This window comes from Chlorocebus sabaeus, chromosome X (genome assembly GCF_047675955.1).
Source record: "Chlorocebus sabaeus isolate Y175 chromosome X, mChlSab1.0.hap1, whole genome shotgun sequence".
Taxonomy (NCBI): domain Eukaryota; kingdom Metazoa; phylum Chordata; class Mammalia; order Primates; family Cercopithecidae; genus Chlorocebus; species Chlorocebus sabaeus.
The window spans coordinates 98,949,163-98,971,308 of NC_132933.1; the positions used below are offsets into that span (position 1 = coordinate 98,949,163).

Below are 22,146 nucleotides of genomic sequence, written 5' to 3' on the forward strand. Positions count from 1 at the left end.
TAATCATGTTTTTGAAAAGTATTTAATGAACAAAAATTTCTCATCGTATAATGTCGAGTAAAAAAAGCAAGATACGATATTCTGTATATAGTATGAAAAAGTTGAGAATTCAGATGCCAGGAATAAAGAAGCCACAATCATAGCGATCTTAACAGTGCTTATATCTAAATGGTAAGATTACAAATTATTTCATTTTTTTATTTTTTAGGGACAGAGTCTCGCTCTGTGGCCCAGGCTGGAGTGCAGTGGCATGATCTCAGCTTACTGCAACCTCTGCCTCCTGGGCTCAAGCAATTCTCCTACCTCAGCCTCTCGACTAGCTGGGACTACAGGTGCACGCCACCACACCTGGCTAATTTTTGTATTTTTAGTAGAGAAGGGGTTTCACCATGTTGGTCACACTGGCCTCAAACTCCTGACCTCAAGTGATCCACCTGCCTCGGCCTCCTAAAGTGCTGGGATTACAGGCATGAGCTACCACACCTGGCCTTATTTTTCTTATTAATATTTTTTTATTTATTACTTTTAGCCAACTCACACCATATTTTTTATTTTCTTTATGCTTTTTTTACATTTTCTGAACGAGAATGAACTTAAGCTTTTGTAATATACTTTAGTATATAGAATAAAATTGTAAATGTTATTTAAAATTAAAAGATGTGGCCTGGCACAGTGGCTCACACCTGTAATCCCAGCACTTTGGGAGGCCGAGGCAGGCAGATCGCCTGAAGTCAGGATTTCAAGACCAGCCTGACCAACATGGTGAAACCCCATCTCTTCTAAAAATACAAAATAAGCCAGGCATGGTGACGCATGCCTGTAATCCCAGCTACTTGGGAGGCTGAGGCAGGAGAATTGCTTGAACTCGGGAGGCAGAGGTTGCAGTGAGCCGAGATCGTGCCATTGCACTCCAGCCTAGGCGACAAGAGTGAAACTCTGTCTCAAAAAACAAACAAAAAAAAGATGTGGGCTGGGAGCAGTGGCTCACGCCTGTAATACTACCACTTTGGGAGGCCGAGGCGGGCGGATCACTTGAGCTGAGGAGTTTAAAAGCAACCTGAGCAACATGACGAAACCCTAACTCTAATAAAAAATACAAAAATTATCCAGGTGTGGTGGCACAAGCCTGTAGTCCCAGCTGCTCAGGAGGCCGAGGTGGGAGGATCACCTGAGCCTGGGAGATCAATACCGCAGTGATCCGTGATCACACCACTGCCCTGAGCCTGTCTCCAAAAAAAAGATGTGGAGTAAAAGGGGAGCTACCGAGTATTAAAGCACATTTAAAATTTAAGTCACTATGATGCTGGCGTGAGAAATAGACATGGAATAAATAGGATAGGAACAGATTTTTGTATGTATGAGAATGTAATATATGATAAAAGAAGAACTTTACCAAATTGTAAAGAAAGGATTATACCATAATTCGTTCAGTTACAAATGGTAACTAAGAGCACCTGCTGTGCCAGGCACTATGCTGAGTGCTGTTTTGGTTTTGGGGTTTTTTTTTGTTTTGTTTTGTTTTGTTTTTGAGACAAGTTCTTGCTCTGTCACCCAGGCTGGAATGCAGTGGTGGAATCTCTGCTCACTGCAGCCTTGACCTCCTGGGCTCAAGTAATTCTCTCTCCCACCTCAACCTTCTGAGTAGCTGGGACCACAGGCATGAGCCATGACTAAATTTTTTTTTTTTTTTTTTTTTTTTTTTTTTGAGATGTAGTCTTGCTGTGTCACCCAGGCTGGAGTGCAGTGGCACGATCTCGGCTCACTGCAATCTCCACCTGCTAGGTTCAAGCCATTTTCCTGCCCTCCTGCCTCAGCCTCCCCAGTAGCTGGGATTACAGGCACGCACCACCATGCCCAGCTAATTTTTGTATTTTTAGTAGAGATGGGGTTTCACCATGTTGGCCAGGCTGGTCTTGAACTGCTGACGTCGTGATCCACCCGCCTCGGCCTCCCAAAGTTCTGGGATTACAGGCGTGAGCCACTGTGCCTGGCTGCCATGACTAATTTTTAATAATCTTTTGTAGAGATGGGGGTCTCTACAAAAAGACTAGCCCAGGCTAGTCTTAGTGCTTTTATGTACTTTTTCTCCTTTACTTATTACAACCTTTTGAGATGTAGGTGGTGCCATCCTCATTCTAAAGATTAGCAAACTAATTCCCCTAGAGGTCCAGGGGATTTAGTTGCCCAGAGTCACATAGAAAAGGAATAGCGGAGGCCAGGTGCAGTGGCTCACGCCTGTAATCCCAGCACTTTGGGAGGCCGAGGCAGGCAGATCACGAGGTCAGGAGATCGAGACCATCCTGGCTAACACAGTGAAACCCTGTCTCTACTAAAAATACAAAAAATTAGCCGGGCATGGTGGCAGGCACCTGTAGTCCCAGCTACTCGGGAGGCTGAGGCAGGAGAATGGCGTGAACCCAAGAGGTGGAGCTTGCAGTTAGCGGAGATCCTGCCACTGCACTCCAGCCTGGGCGACAGAGCGAGACTCTGTCTCAAAAAAAAAAAAAAAGGAAAAAAGAAAAGGAGTAGTGGAACCTAGATTAGAACCAAGGATGTCAGTCTCCAAGCTTGCATTCTTTGCCATGACATACTTTGTAGCTAAAGTTCTTAGCAAGGTATCTAGAATATCAGAGGCATTTAGTAAATGTTATTCTTATGTATAACTTATAGTTTGCTGCATATATTAAAGCTTGTATGTAATATTTGTAGTAATGTAACACTAATAGCAATAATAAAGCTGTCATCATTAAAATTGAGGAAATTCCTTGGGAATAAGTAATGCTGTTATTTTCCAGGGAAAATCCCCAGTGGAATCATATAATTCCAAAAATCGCACATGATGAAGCATCAGTAAATATTGGTTGATTTAATAATTATTTCCTGCTGCCCCATTTCTGAGCCTCTCACTCCTGTGACTCATTAGACCACTACATTCTGTCTCATAATTCATTCAAGAGTAGTTGAATAGTAGGGCGGGCCCAAAGATGGAGCTAGCATTTCCTTATAAATATCCTGACATTGACTTATTAGTTCAGCAAACATCTATTAAGCATCCACTCTGGCATGTAGTCTATTAAGGTTAGAGAGACATTTAAAATTGCAAATTAACATTAAACTACAAACCAAACAAAAAGCTCCAATCCCTAGGAAATTAAATGTTCCCTCGTCTGTGGAGCCTTATCTAGATTCTCTGAGGTAAATTTAGTCACTGACTCAGAGCACCCAGAACAATCTGTTCAACTTCTAAAATCACACCCCTTGCATTGTGTTAGTCTTTCTGTGAGTTCGCTGTTCTCCCACACTTGGCTCCTTTAGGTCAATTTTTCTTGCACAGTGGTTCAGGATATGACTGGTAAAATTCTGCTTTGAAAGATTTTTGTTGAGTTTTGTCTTGTTTTGTTTTTGGCTTGGCATGACCTGATTAATGCATCAGTCGCTCTTTCAGTAAATATTTATTAATACCTATTCTATGCCCTGTACTTGGCTAGATAGTTCATAATAAATAAAGGATAATAAACACAAACAAAGGCGAACAGGCAAGATCCTAGACCTCATGGGAACTCATATGGGCACTTAAAAAGAATGTGTTTTTTTGTATTAAGTCAGTCAAGTATTTAAACCTTATTTATTGTACTATTCAAATCTTCTGCGAATTTAAATGTATTTTAGGTATGGTTTACATATTATAGCTTAATAGTGGTATATAAAAGTTTCGCGCTGTAATTGCATTTGCATTCATTTTCTTCTATTTTTGCTTTACATTTTGCCAATGAAATAAGATGGAAAGGTTAAAAATGAAAGAATGGGCAAAGGTAAATCAAGGAACTATAAATCCAAAAAAAGAAACAATATTAATAACCAGAGCCAGTCATTATCAAACCAGTCCTTCTGACAGTCCTACAGTGTCTTCCTACAATTTCGGGATGAAGATCCAAATTCCTTAATCCTGTTTTTGAGTCTCTGTTCTCTGGTCTACTTTCTTTTTTATTTCCCCCCCACACACAATTTCTTCTTTGTTGTCATCTTCTTCATCGTCATTGTTTACTCCTCCTCCTCCTCCTCTCTCCCCCCTCCCCCCACATTCTGTCTCCCACGCTAGAGTACAATGGCATAATCTCGGCTCATTATAACCCCCGCCTCCCAGGTTGAAGGGATTGTCCTACCTCAGCCTCCTGAGTAGCTGGGTTTACAGGCGCCCGCCACCACACTCGGCTAATTTTTGTAATTTTAGTAGAGACTGGGTTTCACCACATTGGCAAGGCTGGTCTCAAACTCCTGGCCTCAAGTGATCTGCCCGCCTCAGCCTCCCAAAGTGCTATGATTACAGGCATGAGCCACCGCACCCAACCTTTTTTTTTTTTTCATTCTTTTCTTTAGCAACTCTATTTAATCCTCACAACCACCCTGTAAAAAGAGCAGGGCAAATTTTATTATCCCCATTTGGTAGATGAAGAAACCCAAGGCTCAGAAAGGTTAAATAATTTGTCCATAGCTATCAACTAGTAGGTGGAGGAACCAACACTCAAATTCAGATCTTCTCTCTCCAAAATGCATGCTCTTTCCGTTAAAACATTCTGGGCTTTTATGTGAACTTCACTTATCCTGGGTCATGTCTTGAGCACCATGATATGGTTCATGACCGCACCTTCCACCACCTGAAGCCCTCAGTGTTCCTCAGGCTGCCGCCAATCTGGCCTACTTGCTAATCTTGCCTCCTGTCACTCCAAACATGCTTAGCTTCAGCAATATGGAAGCTGGTGCATTGTGCTGAACCACACCTTCAGGCCTTCACACATCATACTCTTCACTCAACCTGGAACATCCTTTCCCCACCTTTTGTCTCAGTAAATTCTACAGGCCCTTTGAAACTGAACTCTTGCTGACTTTTCTCAGGATGCCATCTCTCACCTTTACAGTCATGGCCCTCTTCTATGCTCTCATAGCAAGTACTCTGTGCATTCTTCCATCTTGGTACTTAACACACTGTCCTGTCATTATCGATGTACATGACTGTTTCCTCTACCACCCAGACTGGAAGTAACGAAAGCAGAGATTCTTTTTCCTTCATTCAGTTAGTATTGCCAAAATCTAGCCAAGTACTGGCTCATGATAGGTTCTTAACTTCATAAGTTTTTGTGACATGAATAAGTGAGCTTTTGTGGCCTAATAGCAGTGCTTTTATTTTCTAGGTACATGGTTCAGTGGCCTGGTGGCCGAATCCTGCATCGCCATGAGCTAGACACCTTCCTTGCACAGGCAGTGTCTACCCAGCTTTATGAACCAGATCGACTCCAAGAACTCAAGGTGATTTCATGTACCCTCATTTAAGTTTTCTTTTATGAGCTTATAGCACTACTTGAGGTCTTTTTTTTTTTTTTTTGCCTGAAGCTGAGGAAAATAGTAACTGTTTGATTTAACTGCAGGTAACTGTTTGATTTACTTTAGCCAAATATTTATGTCTATGAATAAAGCCAAGATGTGCCTGCTACACTACTCTCATACTGATAAATGAGAATGGACAGAAAAGATGGATATTATGCAAGGAAAATAAATCTTGGCCCATAGACCATGGCAAGGGTTCTGACTCTTACAAGATACACTATAAGGGACATATCCTGGTGTCCCCTGCTTGTGTCTATTTACTCAGACACATCTCCTTTTAGTGATAGGTACTGAGTATTAAGTAGAAGTATAGGAAAGCATAAGGAAGAAAATAAACCCAGAAAATAGACCTTGGGCAGGTTACTTAACCTCTCTAGCTTCAGTTTCCTTACTTGTACAATTGTATATTACTTCATTTTGTGTTGCTATAAAAGAATACCTGAGACTAGGTAATTTATAAAGAAAAGAGGTTTATTGAGTCCATTGTTCTGAAGACTGTACATAAAACATGGTGCCAGCATCTACTCAGCTTCTGGTCAGGGTCTCAGGAAGCTTCTACTCATGATAGAAGGTGAGGGGAATAAGACAAGAGGAGCCAGCGTGTCACATGGTGAGACAGGGCACGTAAGAGAAGGGCAGCCGTGCTGTAATCCCAGCACTTTGGGAGGCTGAGATGGGCAGATCATGAGGTCAGGAGTTCGAGACCACCCTGGCCAACATGGTGAAACCCTGTCTCTACTAAACATACAAAAATTAGCCGGGTGTGATGGCAGGGCACCTGTAATCCCAGCTACTCGGGAGGCTGAGGCAGTAGAATCGTTCGAACCCGGGAGGCGGAGATTGCAGTGAGCCGAGATTATGCCACTGCACTCCAGCCTGGGCAACAAGAGCAAAACTCTGTCTCAAAAAAAAAAAAAAAAATGAAGGGCAAGGTGCTGGGCTCTTTCTAACAATCAGTTCTTGCATGAACTAATAGAGTGAAAACTCGCTCATTACCACAGGGAGGGCAACAAGCATTCATGAGGGATCTGCCCCCATGACCCAGACACCTCCCACTAGGTTCCATCTACAACATTGGGGATCACATTTTAACATGCAATTTGGAGGGGTCACATATCCAACTATGTCAGTTTGTGAGGATACTATGTAAAATAATCCATGTAAAACCCCTAGAACAGTGTCCTTTTTTTTTTTTTTTTTTGAGATGGAATTTCCCTCTTGTTGCCTAAGCTGGAGTGTAATGGCGCAAATCTTGGCTCACCACAACCTCCACCTCCCAGGTTCAAGCGGTTCTCCTGTCTCAGCCTCCCAAGTAGCTGGGATTACAGGCATGCGCCACCACGCCTGGTTAATTTTGTATTTTTAGTAGAGACAGGGTTTCTCTGTTGGTCGGACTGGTCTCGAATTCCTGACCTCAGGTGATCCACCCACCTTGGCCTCCCAAAGTGCTGGGATTACAGGCGTGAGCCACCACGCCCGGCCAGTGTCTCACATATTCTATATACACAGTACTCAATAAATGTAGCCATTAATGCATTAATCCCTCCCTTGACTTTAGTAACCTTGTTCCTTTGAGCACCCAAGGTAAACTAGAAGGTAAAGTTCAATAAGACTTGCAAAATCTTAAGTGAGGTCAACTAAGGAAAGATGAGACAGACTCAAGACAACCAGTGAATGCTTGCTTTTTGCAGTAAATGTAGTATTGCTTGTCCTAGAATAACTGCTCGTGCTAAACCACACCTAGGAGGGGACCTGCAAACACTTTCCTGTTAAAGCTGTCTTCTAATGCAGTGGCTTGAGATAACCACTGTGGGAATTTTCAGGTTTTTTTCCAGTCTTCTGTCATACATTTTTTACGTAGTTGAGGTAGTATTTATGTAATTATATATTGTGGCTTTTTTCCATTTCACATAGCACATATTTTCTGTGTCTTAAAAATTTTAATAAATATTTTATCATATGGATGTATCATTTAATTGTTATAATATTGGTGACTTAGGTTGTTTTCAGTTTTACTCTGTTACGTGTTGTCTTACTCCATTTAGAGTTGCTATAAAGGAATACCTGAAGCGGGGTAATCGGTAAAGAGGTTTTTTTTGAGACAGAGTCTCACTCTGTCACTCAGGCTGGAGTGCAGTGGCATAATCTCAGCTCACTGCAACCTCCATCTCCTGGGTTCAAGCGATTCTCCTGCCTCAGCCTCTTGAGTAGCTGGGATTACAGGCAAATGCCACCATGACCAGCTAACTTATTTTAGTAGAGACAGGGTTTTGCCATGTTGGCCAGGCTGGTCTCAAACTCCTGGCCTCAAGCAATCTACCCACCTCAGCCTCCCAAAATACTGGGATTACAGGAATGAGCCACTACACCCGGTCAAGAAAAGAATTTTCTTTGGTTCACAGTTTTTCAGGCTGTACAAGAAACATGATGTTGGTATCTGCAAGTTTAATTTCTAACTCAACAAATGTGAACATTTTCAGGGTTCTTCATACATATTGCTTAATTGTAATATACATTTCTTTTTTTTTTTTTCCTTTTTTTTGGGGGGATGGAGTCTTGCTCTGTTGCCCAGGCTGGAGTGCAGTGGCACAATCTCAGCTCACTGCAACCTTCACCTCCCAGGTTCAAGTGATGCTCTCACCTCCCACCACCACGCCTGGCTAATTTTTGTATTTTTAGTAGAGACGGGGTTTCACCATGTTGGCCAGGCTGGTCTCGAACTCCTGACCTCAGGTGATCCGCCTGCCTCGGCCTCCCGAAGTGCTGGGATTACAGGCGTGAGCCACTGCACCTGGTCATGTAATATACATTTTTTACCAGCTTTATATGATTGCCCATTTATTTCACTGCATCAGCAGCAGCAGTATTGAGTGTTCTTTCAGCCTTTACTTTGTAAATTTTTTTCTAATTTGACAGGTGAAAATAAAAATGTCTCAGGTTGGTGTCTTTAATGTTGTAATGAGTACCTTTCAAATCATCTTAGGGGAAAGACATGGATAGAAGCTGCTTATGCACTGAGATGTCTACATTGAATGACAGCATGTTCAAATTTAACTGGAAGAATCAGCATGACAGGAATAAGAGTAAATGTTACCAAGAATAGTAGTTTCTTAATAGTAATATTTCATCTGTGGTGGTTTCAGATTGAGAAACTGGATGCCCGAGGGATCCAGCTTGCTGCCCTCTTCATGAGTGGAGTCGACACAGCTCTGTTTGCTAATGATGCCTGTGGCCAGCCAGTCCCTTGGGAGCATTGCTGTCCATGGATTTACTTTGATGGCAAGCTGTTCCAGAGCAAGCTAATTAAAGCAGGCCGAGAGCGAGTATCTCTGGTTGAGCTCTGTGATGGCCAGGTACCAGCATGTCAGGCTGCTAAGGACTAGCTCTGATCTCCTGTGGGAGTGAACGGGCAGGGAGGGGAAAGGAGCAGACATATTGGAGAGGGATGGGGCGGAAGCAGGAGACTATGTCTCACTTTAACCTGACTTAAGTCAACAGTGGTCCCAAAGGCCCAAAGTCTGATATGTACATGTTGTAAAATTTTACGTTGGAAAGTTTTTTTTAATAAGCTTGAAGTTTTCATATCCTTTTTCTTACTCTGAGTATTTCTTATCCATGGAATATTCAGATATACTATATACCTTCCCTCCAACTCAGGATTTATTTACAAAAACTGACTGTCTCTTTTGCAAGCAATTTTTTTTTTTTGTAAAGGAGCTGTGTTTGGAAACAGAAGAGGATAGTAAAGTTGATGATAGAGTAGAAGCAGAGGATTTTTTTTTTTTTTTTTTTTTGAGACGGAGTCTCGCTCTGTCACCAGGCTGGAGTGCAGTGGCGTGATCTCGGCTCACTGCAACTTCCGCCTCCCAGGTTCACGCGATTCTCCTGCCTCAGCCTCCCAAGTAGTTGGGACTACAGGCATGCACCACCAGGCCCAGCTAATTTTTGTATTTTGAGTAGAAACGGGATTTCACCATGTTGGCCAGGATGGTCTCAATCTCTTGACCTTGTGATCCACCTGCCCCAGCCTCCCAAAGGGATTTTTTTAAATGAAACATTGGGAAGATGAGGGGAGGCAAGGGAAAGGAAACCTTACTTAACTCCTTTATCCATTTTGGTGGGGAAAAGAGCTGAGGGACTAGAGCAGGGGTTGGCAGACTACCCAGCACACCTCCTGTTTTTTGTCACTATCCATAGTTTTTTGCGCTGTCCATAGTGCTACAAACCACCTGTTTTTTGTAATACAGACCACCCTCTGTTTTTGTGAATAAAATGTTATTGGAACACAGCCACATTCATTCATCTACATACCATCTATGACTTCTTTCTCTTTTTTTTTGAGACAGATTCTCACTTTGTCGCCCAGGCTGGAGTGCAGTGGTGCGATGTTGGCTCACTGCAACCGCCGCTTCCCAGGTTCAAGTGATTCTCCTGTCTCACCCTCCCAGGTAGCTGGGACTACAGGTGCACGCCACCATGCTTGGCTAATTTTTTTTGTATTTTTAGTGAAGACGGGGTTTCATCATATTGGTCAGGCTGGTCTCAAACTCCTGACCTCAGGTGATCCACCTGCCATGGCCTCCCAAATTGCTGGGACTACAGGCGTGAGCCACCACGCCTGGCCTGTGACTGCTTTCATGTTATAGTAGCCGAGTGGAATAATTGTGACAGAGACAATATAGCCTACAAAGCCTAAAATATTTACTATCTAACCCTTTTCAGAAGAAGTTTGCAGACCCCTGGGCTAGAGGTATCAGGATCTCCAATCTTGGATATGGGGGAGAAGGTTAAAAGGCTTTTTATTTGTCAGATTTTTATTTTCTCTTTTATCTAATTCTGTTACATCTCCCTTAGAAAGTGACCCAGCCCAATGCCAGCCATGTAATAGACCATCAGTAATTCTTATTGTTAAATTTTTCTTCCTTGACCTAGTCAATGTACATCACAAGCCCTGAGTCAGAACTCATATGGTAGTATGATGTCATGTAAAGAGTCAGGGCTTTGGTGCCAGACAGGCTTCCTGAGTGTGTAGCTTTGAGCCCTTTAACGACAGGCCTCAGTTCACTTAATGGGAATAGAATTGTGAGACTGTACCTAGAGTGCCCCATGCTGGGCCTAAAACATGGGACAAGTTCGAAAAATGGCAGCTGCTATTATTACTCTTCCTCATTTGAAGGCTGACCTGGCAACCAAAGTGGAAAAGATGAGACAGAGCATCCTTGAAGGAATCAACATGAATCATCCACCGCCTTCTGCTCTACTTCCGTCACCTACTTTTGTGCCTCCTATGGTGCCCTCTCTCTACCCTGTTTCACTTTATTCCCGAGCTATGGGCTCCATGCCACTTCCCCCTCAAGGGAGGAGCCGGGGATTTGCAGGTCAGTACCTAAGAATGAGGTATTTACCATCCTCAATTTATGTCATAATAATCTATCCAGTCATTATTGTCAATAATAGGATCAACAGTTTCACATATGTCTCATCTCATTGACTTTTTTTTTTTTTTTTTAAGATGGAGTTTCACTCTTGTCACCCAGGCTGGAGTGCAATGGTGTGATCTCGGCTCACTGTAACCTCCACCTCCTGGGTTCAAGCGATTCTCCTGCCTCAGTCTCCTGAGTAGCTGAGATTACAGGCATGCGCCACCACACCTGGCTAATTTTGTATTTTTAGTAGAGATGGAGTTTCACCATGTTGGTCAGGCTGGTCTCGAACTCCTGACCTCAGGTGATCCACCCGCCTCAGCTTCCCAAAGTGCTGGGATTACAGGCGTGAGCCACAGCGCCCAGCCTCATCTCATTTATATTCTGTGCTATGTAGTTTGAAGAGCAGCTTATGTCCATTTTGACTTCTAAGACCACTCTTCATAGAGGTACTTGGTTCCCAGGGATTTGACTCTCACCAACCAAACTCATGAAGTGACTGATGTGGAAACCGGAACCCACTTTATTACTTTAGAGAACTGTAAGTCATATGGACCGGCTCTTCATGGTTGCTGTCCGTTCATTCCTTCCCTATAGGCAATGCACACAGGAGCTTGCAGGAAGATCAGTGAGAGTAAACGGCCAGTGCTGGCAGACAGCAGTAGCTTGATGTATCCATTTCCACTCTGGGAATATACTTGACACATTTCCCTTCCTTCAGCTCCAGAAGCATGGAGAGAAATATGTCACCATCCATGCCACCAGAGGATTGCAGTTTAGTGAGGAAAACAAACATGCACACACACACACATATGTACACACCAACATATGTATAAATTACGGTGGCACCTGAACTACAGCTTAACGATGAATACATAATCATGCCTAGGTTGCTCAGATACTGATCCTGATAATTCAGACAATCTGTCCTGTGGTGAAACAAGATTTTTTTTTTTTTTTTTTTTTTTTTTGAGACAGGGTCTCCCTCTGTCCACAGCCCGGCTAATTTTTGTATTTTTAGTAGAGACGGGATTTTACCATATTCGTCAGGCTAGTCTCGAACTTCCATCCTCAGGTGATCTGCCCGCCTTGGCCTCCCAAAGTGCTGGGATTACAGGCGTGAGCCACGGCACCTGGCAGTGAAACAGGATATTTTAGTGGAGACATTTTATCATAAAATAGCAAGATTCTGTGATTGGGTCAGAGTGTCATTGCTGTGGTTGAAGGTGTTTGTTACCTATTGCTCCTCCCTTTAAAAGTAATAAAGCTGGAAGTTGAAGTTAATTTTTCAGGGTGACAAAATTCAGTATGGGTGGTTAGCTCAAGGCTGGGCTTAGATGAACAGTGTGAAAGTCTGCTCTGGTAACTCCCTGTTCAGTCAGATCATGATCAAGTCTTAAAAACCAGGGAGCCAGCCAGTCCATCCCTTTCAGATGACTTTACAGATCCTTTCTCTGTTCTTTATGTGTTGATTTTATTTTGTAAGTCTCAAAAGACAGCCTTAATTAAAGCCAGGTTCTCAGAAGGTCACCACTGCCTTACCTACCAGTGATGCTTAGTCTCCAGTTACTGGTGGTTCACAAGGAGCCTCTTGCCTCCTGAAAGCCCACAGTAGGATCCTCAAATGCAAGTCTTTCTTGTTCCTCTTAAAAGAAACTAGCACTCTGCCGGGCGCGGTGGCTCACGCCTGTAATCCCAGCACTTTGGGAGGCGGAGGCGGGCGGATCACGAGGTCAGAAGATAGAGACCATCCTGGCTAATACGGTGAAACCCCGTCTCTACTAAAAATACAAAAAAAAATTAGCCAGGCGTGGTGGTGTGCGCCTGTAGTCCCAGCTACTCGGAGGCTGAGGCAGGAGAATGGCATGAACCCGGGAGGTGGAGCTTGCAGTGAGCCGAGATGGCGCCACTGCACTCCAGCCTGGGCGACAAAGCGAGACTCCGTCTCAAAAAAAAAAAAGTAACTAGCACTTTAGGCAGGGAGCAGTGGCTCATGCCTGTAATTCCAGCACATTGGGAGGCCAAGGTGGGCAGATCACTTGAGATCAGGACTTGCAGACAGGCCTGGCCAACGTGGTGAAACCCTGTCTCTACAAAAAAATATAAAAATTAGCCGGGCATGGTGGCTGGCACCTGTCTGTAATCCCAGCTACTCGGGAGACTGAGACACAATAATCGCTTGAACCCGGGAGGCAGAGACTGCAGTGAGCCAAGATCGCACCACTGCACTCCAGCCTAGGAGACATGGCGAGGCTCTGTCTCAAACAAACAAAAAGGTAACTAGCACTCTAGTTCCTTGGACTCTCAAATTTTATAAAGTTTTGTATAAATGAAGGACTCTTTTTTTTTTTTTTTTTGTGGATACAGGTTCTCACTTTGTTGCCCAGGCTGGAGTGCAGTGGTGCAATCACGGCTTACTGCAGCCTCGACTTCCTGGGCTCAAGTGATTTGCTCACCTCAGCCCCGTGAATAGCTGGAACTACAAACACGCACCAACATGCCTGGCTAATATTTTTGTGTGTGTGTGGAGATGGGGTCTCACTGTGTTGCCCTGGCTGGTCTTGAACTGGGCTCAAGCGATCCTGCCTGCCTCAGCTTCCCAAAGTGCTGGGATTACAGGTGTGAGCCACCATGCCTGTCCTAAATGAAGTACTCTTTACTAACAACCTGCTAAATGAGTTAAGGGTTCATTTGGTTTCTTGTCATAAACTAAAATTAAAGGCTTAGTAGAACTCCATATTCTGTAAAGGCTTATTTTTGTGCTAAATTATAAAACTCACTGTGCTTGTGACTTAGTTCTGATTTTCAATTGTTGCTGTTCTTGGTTTTTTGTTTTTTTTTTTTCTTTTGAGATGGAGTTTCGCTCTGTCACCCAGGCTGGAATGCAGTGGCGCCATCTCCGCTCACTGCAACCTCCACCTCCCAGGTTTAATCAATTCTCCTGACTCGGCCCCCAGAGTAGCTGGGACTACAGGCATGTGCCACCACGCCTGGCTAATTTTTTTGTATTTTTGGTAGGGACAGGATTTCACCATGTTGGTCAGGCTGGTCTTGAACTCCTGACCTCAAATGATTCACCCACCTTGGCCTCCAGAAGTGCTGGGATTACAGGCATGAGCCACCATGCCCAGCCTATTCTTGCTTTTTGAGTATAAATTACTGTTAGTTTAGTTTCATTATTTTCAGTTTAGTTTGGTTATTTGGCTAATCCTACGATCTGTAATGATGTATATTTGTATCAAAAGTAGTTTAGGACTGGGCACTGTGGCTCAAGTCTGTAATCCCAGCACTTTGAGAGCCCGAGGCGGGTGGATCACTTGAGGTCAGGAGTTCGACACCAGCCTGGCCAATATGGTGAACCCCTGTCTCTATTAAAAATACAAACATTAGCTGGGCCTGGTGGCATGCGCCTGTAGTCCCAGCTACTCAGGAGGCTGAGGCCGGAGAATCACTTGAACCCGGGAAGTAGAGGTTGCAGTTAGCCAAGATCGCACCATTGCGCTCCAGCCTGGGTGTCACAGTGAGACTGTGTCTCAAAAAACAAAACCAAAAAAAGGTAGTTTAGGTTTGTAATTTTCTTTTTTTTTTTTTTTTTTTTTTTTTTGAGACGGGGTCTCGCTCTGTCACCCAGGCTGGAGTGCAGTGGCACCATCTCGGCTCACTGCAAGCTCCACCTCCCGGGTTTACGCCATTCTCCTGCCTCAGCCTCCCGAGTAGCTGGGACTACAGGCGCCCGCCACCTCGCCCGGCTAGGTTTTTGTATTTTTTAGTAGAGACGGGGTTTCATTGTGTTAGCCAGGATGGTCTCCATCTCCTGACCTCGTGATCCGCCCATCTCGGCCTCCCAAAGTGCTGGGATTACAGACTTGAGCCACCGCGCCCGGCCAGGTTTGTAATTTTCTAATAACTAGATGTTAAGACATTCATTCTCTCAACAAATACTGAATGCCTACTATATGCTAGGCTCTGTGATTAAAAAATGAATCACCTGTACCATACTTGCTAAAGTAGATGTGTACAGATCTTCGGCCCTCCTCACTGAATGTGCTTCCATCATGACACCTTCTGTTATCACAGAGTTTCTATTTTTTTTTTTTTTTTTTTTTTTTGAGACAGAGTCTTGCTCCATCGCCCAGGTTGGAGTGCAGTGGCGTGAACTTGGCTCACTGCAACCTTCACCTCCCAAGTTCAAGCGATTCTCCTGCCTCAGCTTCCTGAGTAGCTGGGATTACAGGCACAGGCTACCACACCCGGCTTATTTTTGTATTTTTAGTAGAAACAAGGTTTCCCCATGTTGGCCAGGCTGGTCTCAAACTCCTGGCATTACAGGCATGAGCCACCATGCCCTGCCACAGAGTCTTTTTATCAGAGAGAAATGGAAATAAGAAGAGTAGGTGGTGGGTTGTAGGATCTTTTGTCCACCTCTTATCCTGCCTTGTACTTATAATACTTTTTTCTTCTTTTTTTTTTTTTTTTTTTTTTTTTTTTTTTTTGGAGACAGAATCTCACTCTTTCGCCCAGGCTGGAGTGCAGTGGCACAGTCTCAGCTCACTGCAACCTCCACCTCCTGGGTTCAAGTGATTCTTGTGCCTCTGCCTCCCCAGTGGCTGAGATTGCAGGCACGCACCACGGTGCCTGGCTAATTGTTTGTATTTTTAGTAGAGACAGGGTTTCACCATGTTGGCTAGGCTGGCTCTGGAACTCCACTCCTGACTTCAAGTGATCCACCCGACTCGGCCTCCCAGAGTTTTGGGATTACAGGTGTGAGCCACCACACCTGCCCCATTACCACCATTCTTTCTGTCTTGCCAGGTCTTCATCCAATCCCACCCCAAGGAGGAAAACTGGAGATTGCTGGAATGGTTGTGGGCCAGTGGGCTGGCAGCAGATCCTCCAGGGGCCGAGGATCCTTCGGCATGCAAGTGGTTTCTGTCGGTGGGCCAGGAAAGGGGTATGTATCCAAATAGGTTGGTATGAGCTAGTCCCCTTGGGAAAATGCCTAGGTATCCTTGGGAAAATGCCTAGGTATTAAATCTTTCTATTAAAGCAAGAAGTACTAACTAACTTTACTTTTTTTTTTTCTTTTTCTCTTTCTCTTTTTGAGATGGAGTCTCACTTTGTTGCCCAGGCTGGAGTGCAGTGGCATGATCTCAGCTTCCTGCAACCTCCACCTCCCTGGTTCAAGTGATTCTCCTGCATCAGTCTCCCAAGTAGCTGGAATTACAGGCGCCCACCACCACGCCAGGCTAATTTTTGTATTTTTAATAGAGATGGGGTTTCACCGTGTTGGTCAGGCTGGTCTCAAACTCCTGACCTCAGGTGATCCACCCACCTCGGCCTCCCAAAGTGCTGGGATTACAGGTGTGAGCCACCGCACCTGGCCCAACTTTCCATTTTTTTAAAATCAGTCTTCAGTTTACCTCAGCAAATATATAATAAATGGCTCTGCCTTGATGAAAGAGTTTTTTGCCCTAGAGGAGGATATGGGATACAGAACAATTCAGTTCAGTAGAATATAGCAATGACCGAGATAGATGTTCAGTAGTAACACTGAGAAGGGGCATCTGACTTTAAGAGGGGTCAGACTTCCAAGAGGAGACAAATAGTTAACCAAGTGAAAAGGGGTGTGTGGGCTTTATGTTTCTCATGATCACTTTTTCTCTCACTTGCTAAAGGCATGGAAAAGAACAGACTGGTAGAGGATCCAAGGGACACAAAAAAGGAAATAAGCAAGTAAGTATGTTTTTTGAGATATTTAGCTTCTGTTTGATGCCTTTTGCCTTTTCAGCTAAACTACAAGAGATCACATCAGGCATGGAAACCTGAGCTGCTTAGGGGAGCTTCTCAACTCCTTCAGGCATTTGATTTCATTCTAATGGTATAGTGAGGGTTAGCCTGCCCCAGGCTGTTCCTACAGGGCTGCAGAGTCTTACCCTTTTCTGAGTGAGGCCACAAGATAGAAACCAGGTACTGTGTCCTAAAGACCTCCTAGCATACTATGAGCAACATGCAGCCAGAAAGGGGCCAGAGTGATGCTAACAGTGAGACTGCCTATAGCCTGCCTGAGCTTCTGAGGGGCCACCAGATATGGTGGACTTTAAAAAATTGGACTTTTTTACCTTTGCTGAATATATGTGGCAGGAGCATTACCATTCTGCTTATTATTTTTTTTTTTTTGGAGACGGAGTTTAGCTCCTGTTGCCCAGGCTGGAGTGCAATGGCACGATCTCGGCTCACCACAACATCCGCCTCCCAGGTTCAAGCGATTCTCCTGCCTCAGCCTCCCGAGTAGCTGGGATTATAGGCATGCGCCACCACACCTGGCTAATTTTGTATTGTTAGTAGAGATGGGGTTTCTCCATGTTAGTCAGGCTGGTCTCGAACTCCCAACCTCAGGCGATCCACTCACCTCTGCCTCCCAAAGTGCTGGGATTACAGGCGTGAGCCACCGCACCCGGCCTGCTTATTCTCAATGACTCAGAAATGTCTTGAACTTTCTGTCTTCTCTCTCTCTCTCTCTCTCTCTCTCTCTCTCGACAGGGTCTCACTCTGTCACTCAGGCAGGCTGGAGTGCAATGGCACAATCACAGCTCACTAGCTCACTGCAGCCTCTACCTCCTTGCCTCACGCAATCCTCGCAGCTCCGTCTCTTAAGTAGCTGGGACTACAGGTGTGCGCCACCACACCCTGCTAAGTTTTTCTTTTTTTTTTTGAGACAGGAGTCTCGCTCTGCCACCCAGGCTGGAGTGCAGTGGCAAGATCTCACCTCACTGCAAGCTCCACCTCCCGGGTTCACACCATTCTCCTGCCTCAGCCTCCCAAGTAGCTGGGACTACAGGCGCCTGCCACCACACCCGGCTAATTTTTTGTATTTTTAGTAGAGATAGGGTTTCACTGTGTTAGCCAGGATGGTCTCGATCTCCTGACCTCGTGATCCGCCCGCCTTGGCCCCCCAAAGTTTTTCTATTTTTTTTGTAGAGACAGTCTTACTTTGTTGCCCCAGGCTGGTCTCAAAGTCCTGGGCTCAAGTGATCCTCCAGCCTCTTAAGGTGCTGGGATTATAGGTGTGAGCCACTGCGCCCGGCCTTCTTCTAATCCATGCCTTGAATTATATCACAGTTCCCACTGGTCCTTATTAGTTATGCCCCACCCCACCCAAATACAAACTAGAAGGACTTATTCTTATAGTGATCCAAAATACTGTAGTAGACTCAAGCTGCTGGGCTTCTTATAGTATAGCAGCTACCATTTCTTGAGTACCTACTTTCTACCAAGCCTCCTCTAGACATTCTACATGTAGTCTTTAATCCTGGGCAATTTTTTCATCAGTTCTCAATCCTAAATCTATTCTGTATACAGCCAGCCCTCACTGCATCCATGTTAATCCCCATCATCTAATGTTTCCTCAAAGAAGATATATTTGCTTTAATGTTACTTTTAGCCAAAAGTGGAACTAGATAGTAAGTCTCCCATGCAAAGCATTTCATAATGCACTCCAAAGCTAGAGAACAGTGACTTTGGTAAAGCTTCTCACCTTTTCCTTGAAGCTGCTCAGTAAGGTAAAAAGGATGCACCTAGAAGGAAAGCTAATCACCAGATAGGCTCTCTCGTAAGACAGCATAGCCTTGGTGAATTCACCGGGATTCAGGGTCTGGTCATCAGGCATACAGTCTGAAAAGCCTGATACTTTTGGTATAATAAGAGTAGATCTATCTCTTAGTGGTTGACTCACACTAACCAAGATCATAGAAATAGCTGTGTGAATATGGCTAAGGGGTGGGGGAAGAAGGGGTGAGAGATAAAGAACTGATTTACGATAAGAAATAGTTATCACAATGTATCACACATTTACTCTTCTAATCACTCTTACAAACACGTGAGCTCATTGAAACCACATAAATACCCTGTGAAGTATTTATTATTCTCCATTTTATTATTATTTTTTGAGACAGGGTCTCACTCTGTCACCCAAGCTAAAGTGCAGTGCACTGCAGCCTCAACCTCCCAGGCTCAAGCAAACTTCCCACCTCAGCCTCCTGAGTAGCTGGGACTACAGGGGTGAGCCACCACACTCAGCTAATTTTTAAATATTTTTTGTAGAGATGGGGTTTTGCCATGTTGCCCAGGCTGGTATCAAACTCTTGGCCTCAAGCTGGGCCTCCCAAAGTGCTGGGATTATAGGAATGAGCCACCGCACCTGGCCTGTTCCCCATTTTAAACAGGAGGAAATTGAGACTCAGAAGAATGAAGTATCTTGCCCCAAATTATCTATCAAGTCAGTGTCAGAATTGACATTACAGCCTGAGCTAACTGATTCCAAAGCCCTATGCTATGCTAATTCCAATATAGCATAACAACTCTACTTGTTAGAGACAAGCATCAGACTCAGGTGTGGCTGACTCTAGCGTACAGGCCTTTAACCATTACTGCTAGAGCTTTCTTTATCTAAGGGCAAGCTACAAGAGAGGCCATGGTATCAGAAGTTTGCTTGGGGGCATGGAATCAGAACAATGATATTAGCTAGCTTTTTTTTTAATGAGTCACGCAGGCTGGAGTGCAGTGTTGCAATCATAGTTTACTGCAGCCTCAAACCCCTGGGCTCAAGTGATCCTCCTACCTCAGCCTTCTGAGTAGCTGGGACTACAGGTGCATGCCACCATGCCCAGCTAATTTTTATATTTTTTGTAGAGACAAGGTTTCGCCATGTTGGCCAGACTGGTCTCGAACTCCTGAGCTCAGGTGATCCGCCTGCCTCGGCCTCCCAAAGTTCTGGGATTACAGGGATGAGCCACTGTGCCCAGCCTTAGTGAGCATTTATTGAATTCTTACACTGTGCCAAACACACATGTTCTAAGTACTTTATATGTAGTGTCTCATTGAATCCTTACAGGAACCTACAAAGTAGATACTCTTATTCTATTTTACATTTGAGGCAAGTGAGAGAAAACAAGGGATGGTAGGTGATCTTAAGTTTCTCTTAGCTAAGATGGCTGCGGACACTGTTATCTGCTCTAGAGGTCACCTAGCCAAGGAAATCCTCATTTCAGCTTGGTTTATAGCAAGCCATCTTCTCTGGACAGAGCTGCTGCTGACTTCCTTTTTGACTCTTCTTTTTCTGTTTCAATCGGGACAGAAAAAGAAGAGTATGAGATAATTAATAAAATGTTCCAGCTTATTAAATCTGGTTACACTGTAATCCTGTCTTCCTGAGATTATTCCTAGGCCACAAGAGTTTTATATGTTCTTAAATTCTTTTTTTTTTTTTGTAATTTTATTTATTTTATTTATTTTTTGAGACAGAGTCTCGCTCTGTCGCCCAGGCTGGAGTGCAGTGGCGCGATCTCCACTCACTGCAAGCTCCGCTACCTCCCGGGTTCACACCATTCTCCTGCCTCAGCCTCCCTAGAAGCTGGGACTACAGGTGCCCGCCACCACGCCCGGCTAATTTTTTTGTATTTTTAGTAGAGACGGGGTTTCACCGTGTTCGCCAGGATGGTCTCGATCTCCTGACCTCGTGATCCGTCTGCCTTGTCCTCCCAAAGTGTTGGGATTACAGGCATGAGCCACCGCACCCGGCCTAATTTTACTTTTTTAAAAACAGTCTTGCTCCATCACCCAGGCTGGAGTGCAGTGGCACGATGTCAGCTCACTGCAACCTCCGCCTCCTGGGTTCAAGCAATTGTCCTGCCTCAGCCTTCCAAGTAGCTGGGATTACAGGAATGCACCACCACACCCAGCAAAGTTTTATATTTTTAGGAGTGACACAGTTTCACCATATTGACCTGGCTGGTCTTGAACTCCGGACCTCAGTTGATCTGCCTGCCTTGGCCTCCCAAACTGCCCAGGCTGCAGTGCAGTGGCACGATCTTGGCTCACTGCAACCTCTGCCTCCCAGATTCAAGCGATTCTCCTGCTTCAGCCTCCCAAGTAGCTGGGATTACAGGTGCCCACCACCACACCCGGCTAATTTTTGTATTTTTAATAGAGACAGGGTTTCACCATGTTGGCCAGGCTGGTCTCGAACTCCTGGCCTCATGATCTGCCCGCCTCGGCCTTCCAAAGTGCAGGGATTACAGGTGTGAGACACCGCACCCAGCCAGGCCTGTTCTTAAAATTTTTTTTTTTTTTTTTTTTGAGACAGAGTCTCGTTCTGTCGCCATGCTGGAGTGCAGTGGCACGATCTCGGCTCACCCCAACCTCCGCCTCCTGGGTTCAAGCAATTCTCCTGCCTCAGCCTCCTGAGTAGCTGGGATTACAGGTGCCCGCTACCACGTCCGGCTACTTTTTTTTGTATTTTTAGTAGAGACGGGGTTTCACCATGTTGATCAGGCTGGTCTTCAACCCCTGACCTTGTGATCCACCCGCCTCAACCTCCCAAAATTCTGGGATTACAGGCCTGAGCCACAGCGCCTGGCTGCCTGTTCTTAAATTCTTAAATGACTTCCTTGTAATGTTTTGATTTGTTTGTTGACTCCTTCAGGTGGCTAATTCCATCCATTTGTATGGCTGTTACTAGTTTCATGTTATTTCCAGGTTGTTGGACAATACTTCACAGTAAGCCCCGTATTGTACAGACTTTGGAACCAAATGATCTAGCTTTGAATCTGGTTCTGCTACTTACTAGTTCTGTGACCTTGGGCAAGTTACTTAGCCTCTCTGCCCTAGTTTTCTCATCTATAAAATTGGAGAAATTGGTATCTATGTTGCAGAGTTGTTATATGAGGACTAAAAGTAAAGTCTTTGTACTTTTTTGAGCCTGTTCATGTTTTCTTTTTCTTTTCTTTTCTTTTTTTTTTTTTTTAAAGACAGGATCTCACTCTGTTGCCCAGGCTGGAATGCAGTGGTGCAATCATGACTCACTGCAGCCTGGACCTCCCAAGCTCAAGCGATCCTCCCACCTCAACCTCCTGGGTAGCTTGGACCACAGGTGCATGCCACCATGCCCAGCCAATTTTTGTAATTTTTGTAGACATGGGGTTCTGGTCTCAAACTCCTGAGTTCAAACAATCTGCCCGCCTTGGCCTCCTAGGAGCTTCAGTTTTCTTATCTGTAAAAGGAACAACAGAGTATGTGGCATGTCCAACCACTTAGAAGCTGTTATTATTCCTAGCACCATTCATTAAGAGCCAGCACTGCACTACAAGGTAATGTAGTTCATATCATTAGCAATAGCTATCATGTTCCTGGGATTTACAAAAACCAGGTGATTGTTTTTAGTTATGAAAGATTCTGTGGCTCACGCCTATAATCCCAGCACTTTGAGAGGCTGAGTTGCGCAGATCACCTGAGGTCAGGAGTTCGAGACCAGCCTGACCAACATGGAGAAATCCCGTTTCTACTA

General features: G+C 44.6%; 1 protein-coding gene across 3 annotated transcripts in view; it reads left to right on the forward strand.

Moving 5' to 3' along the window:
- FAM120C (family with sequence similarity 120 member C) overlaps nt 1-22,146 on the forward strand; it is a 119,104-nt gene that overhangs the window by 90,509 nt on the left and 6,449 nt on the right. Inside the window, exons 11-15 of one of the 3 annotated variants that reach the window (XM_007991793.3) lie at nt 5,190-5,304; nt 8,526-8,735; nt 10,559-10,760; nt 15,618-15,756; nt 16,481-16,538. In XM_007991793.3, coding sequence (XP_007989984.1) covers nt 5,190-5,304; nt 8,526-8,735; nt 10,559-10,760; nt 15,618-15,756; nt 16,481-16,538 — 724 coding nt within the window. The remainder of the gene's footprint in view (nt 1-5,189; nt 5,305-8,525; nt 8,736-10,558; nt 10,761-15,617; nt 15,757-16,480; nt 16,539-22,146) is intronic. The other 2 variants (XM_037994928.2, XM_037994929.2) reach the window with 2 other exon arrangements.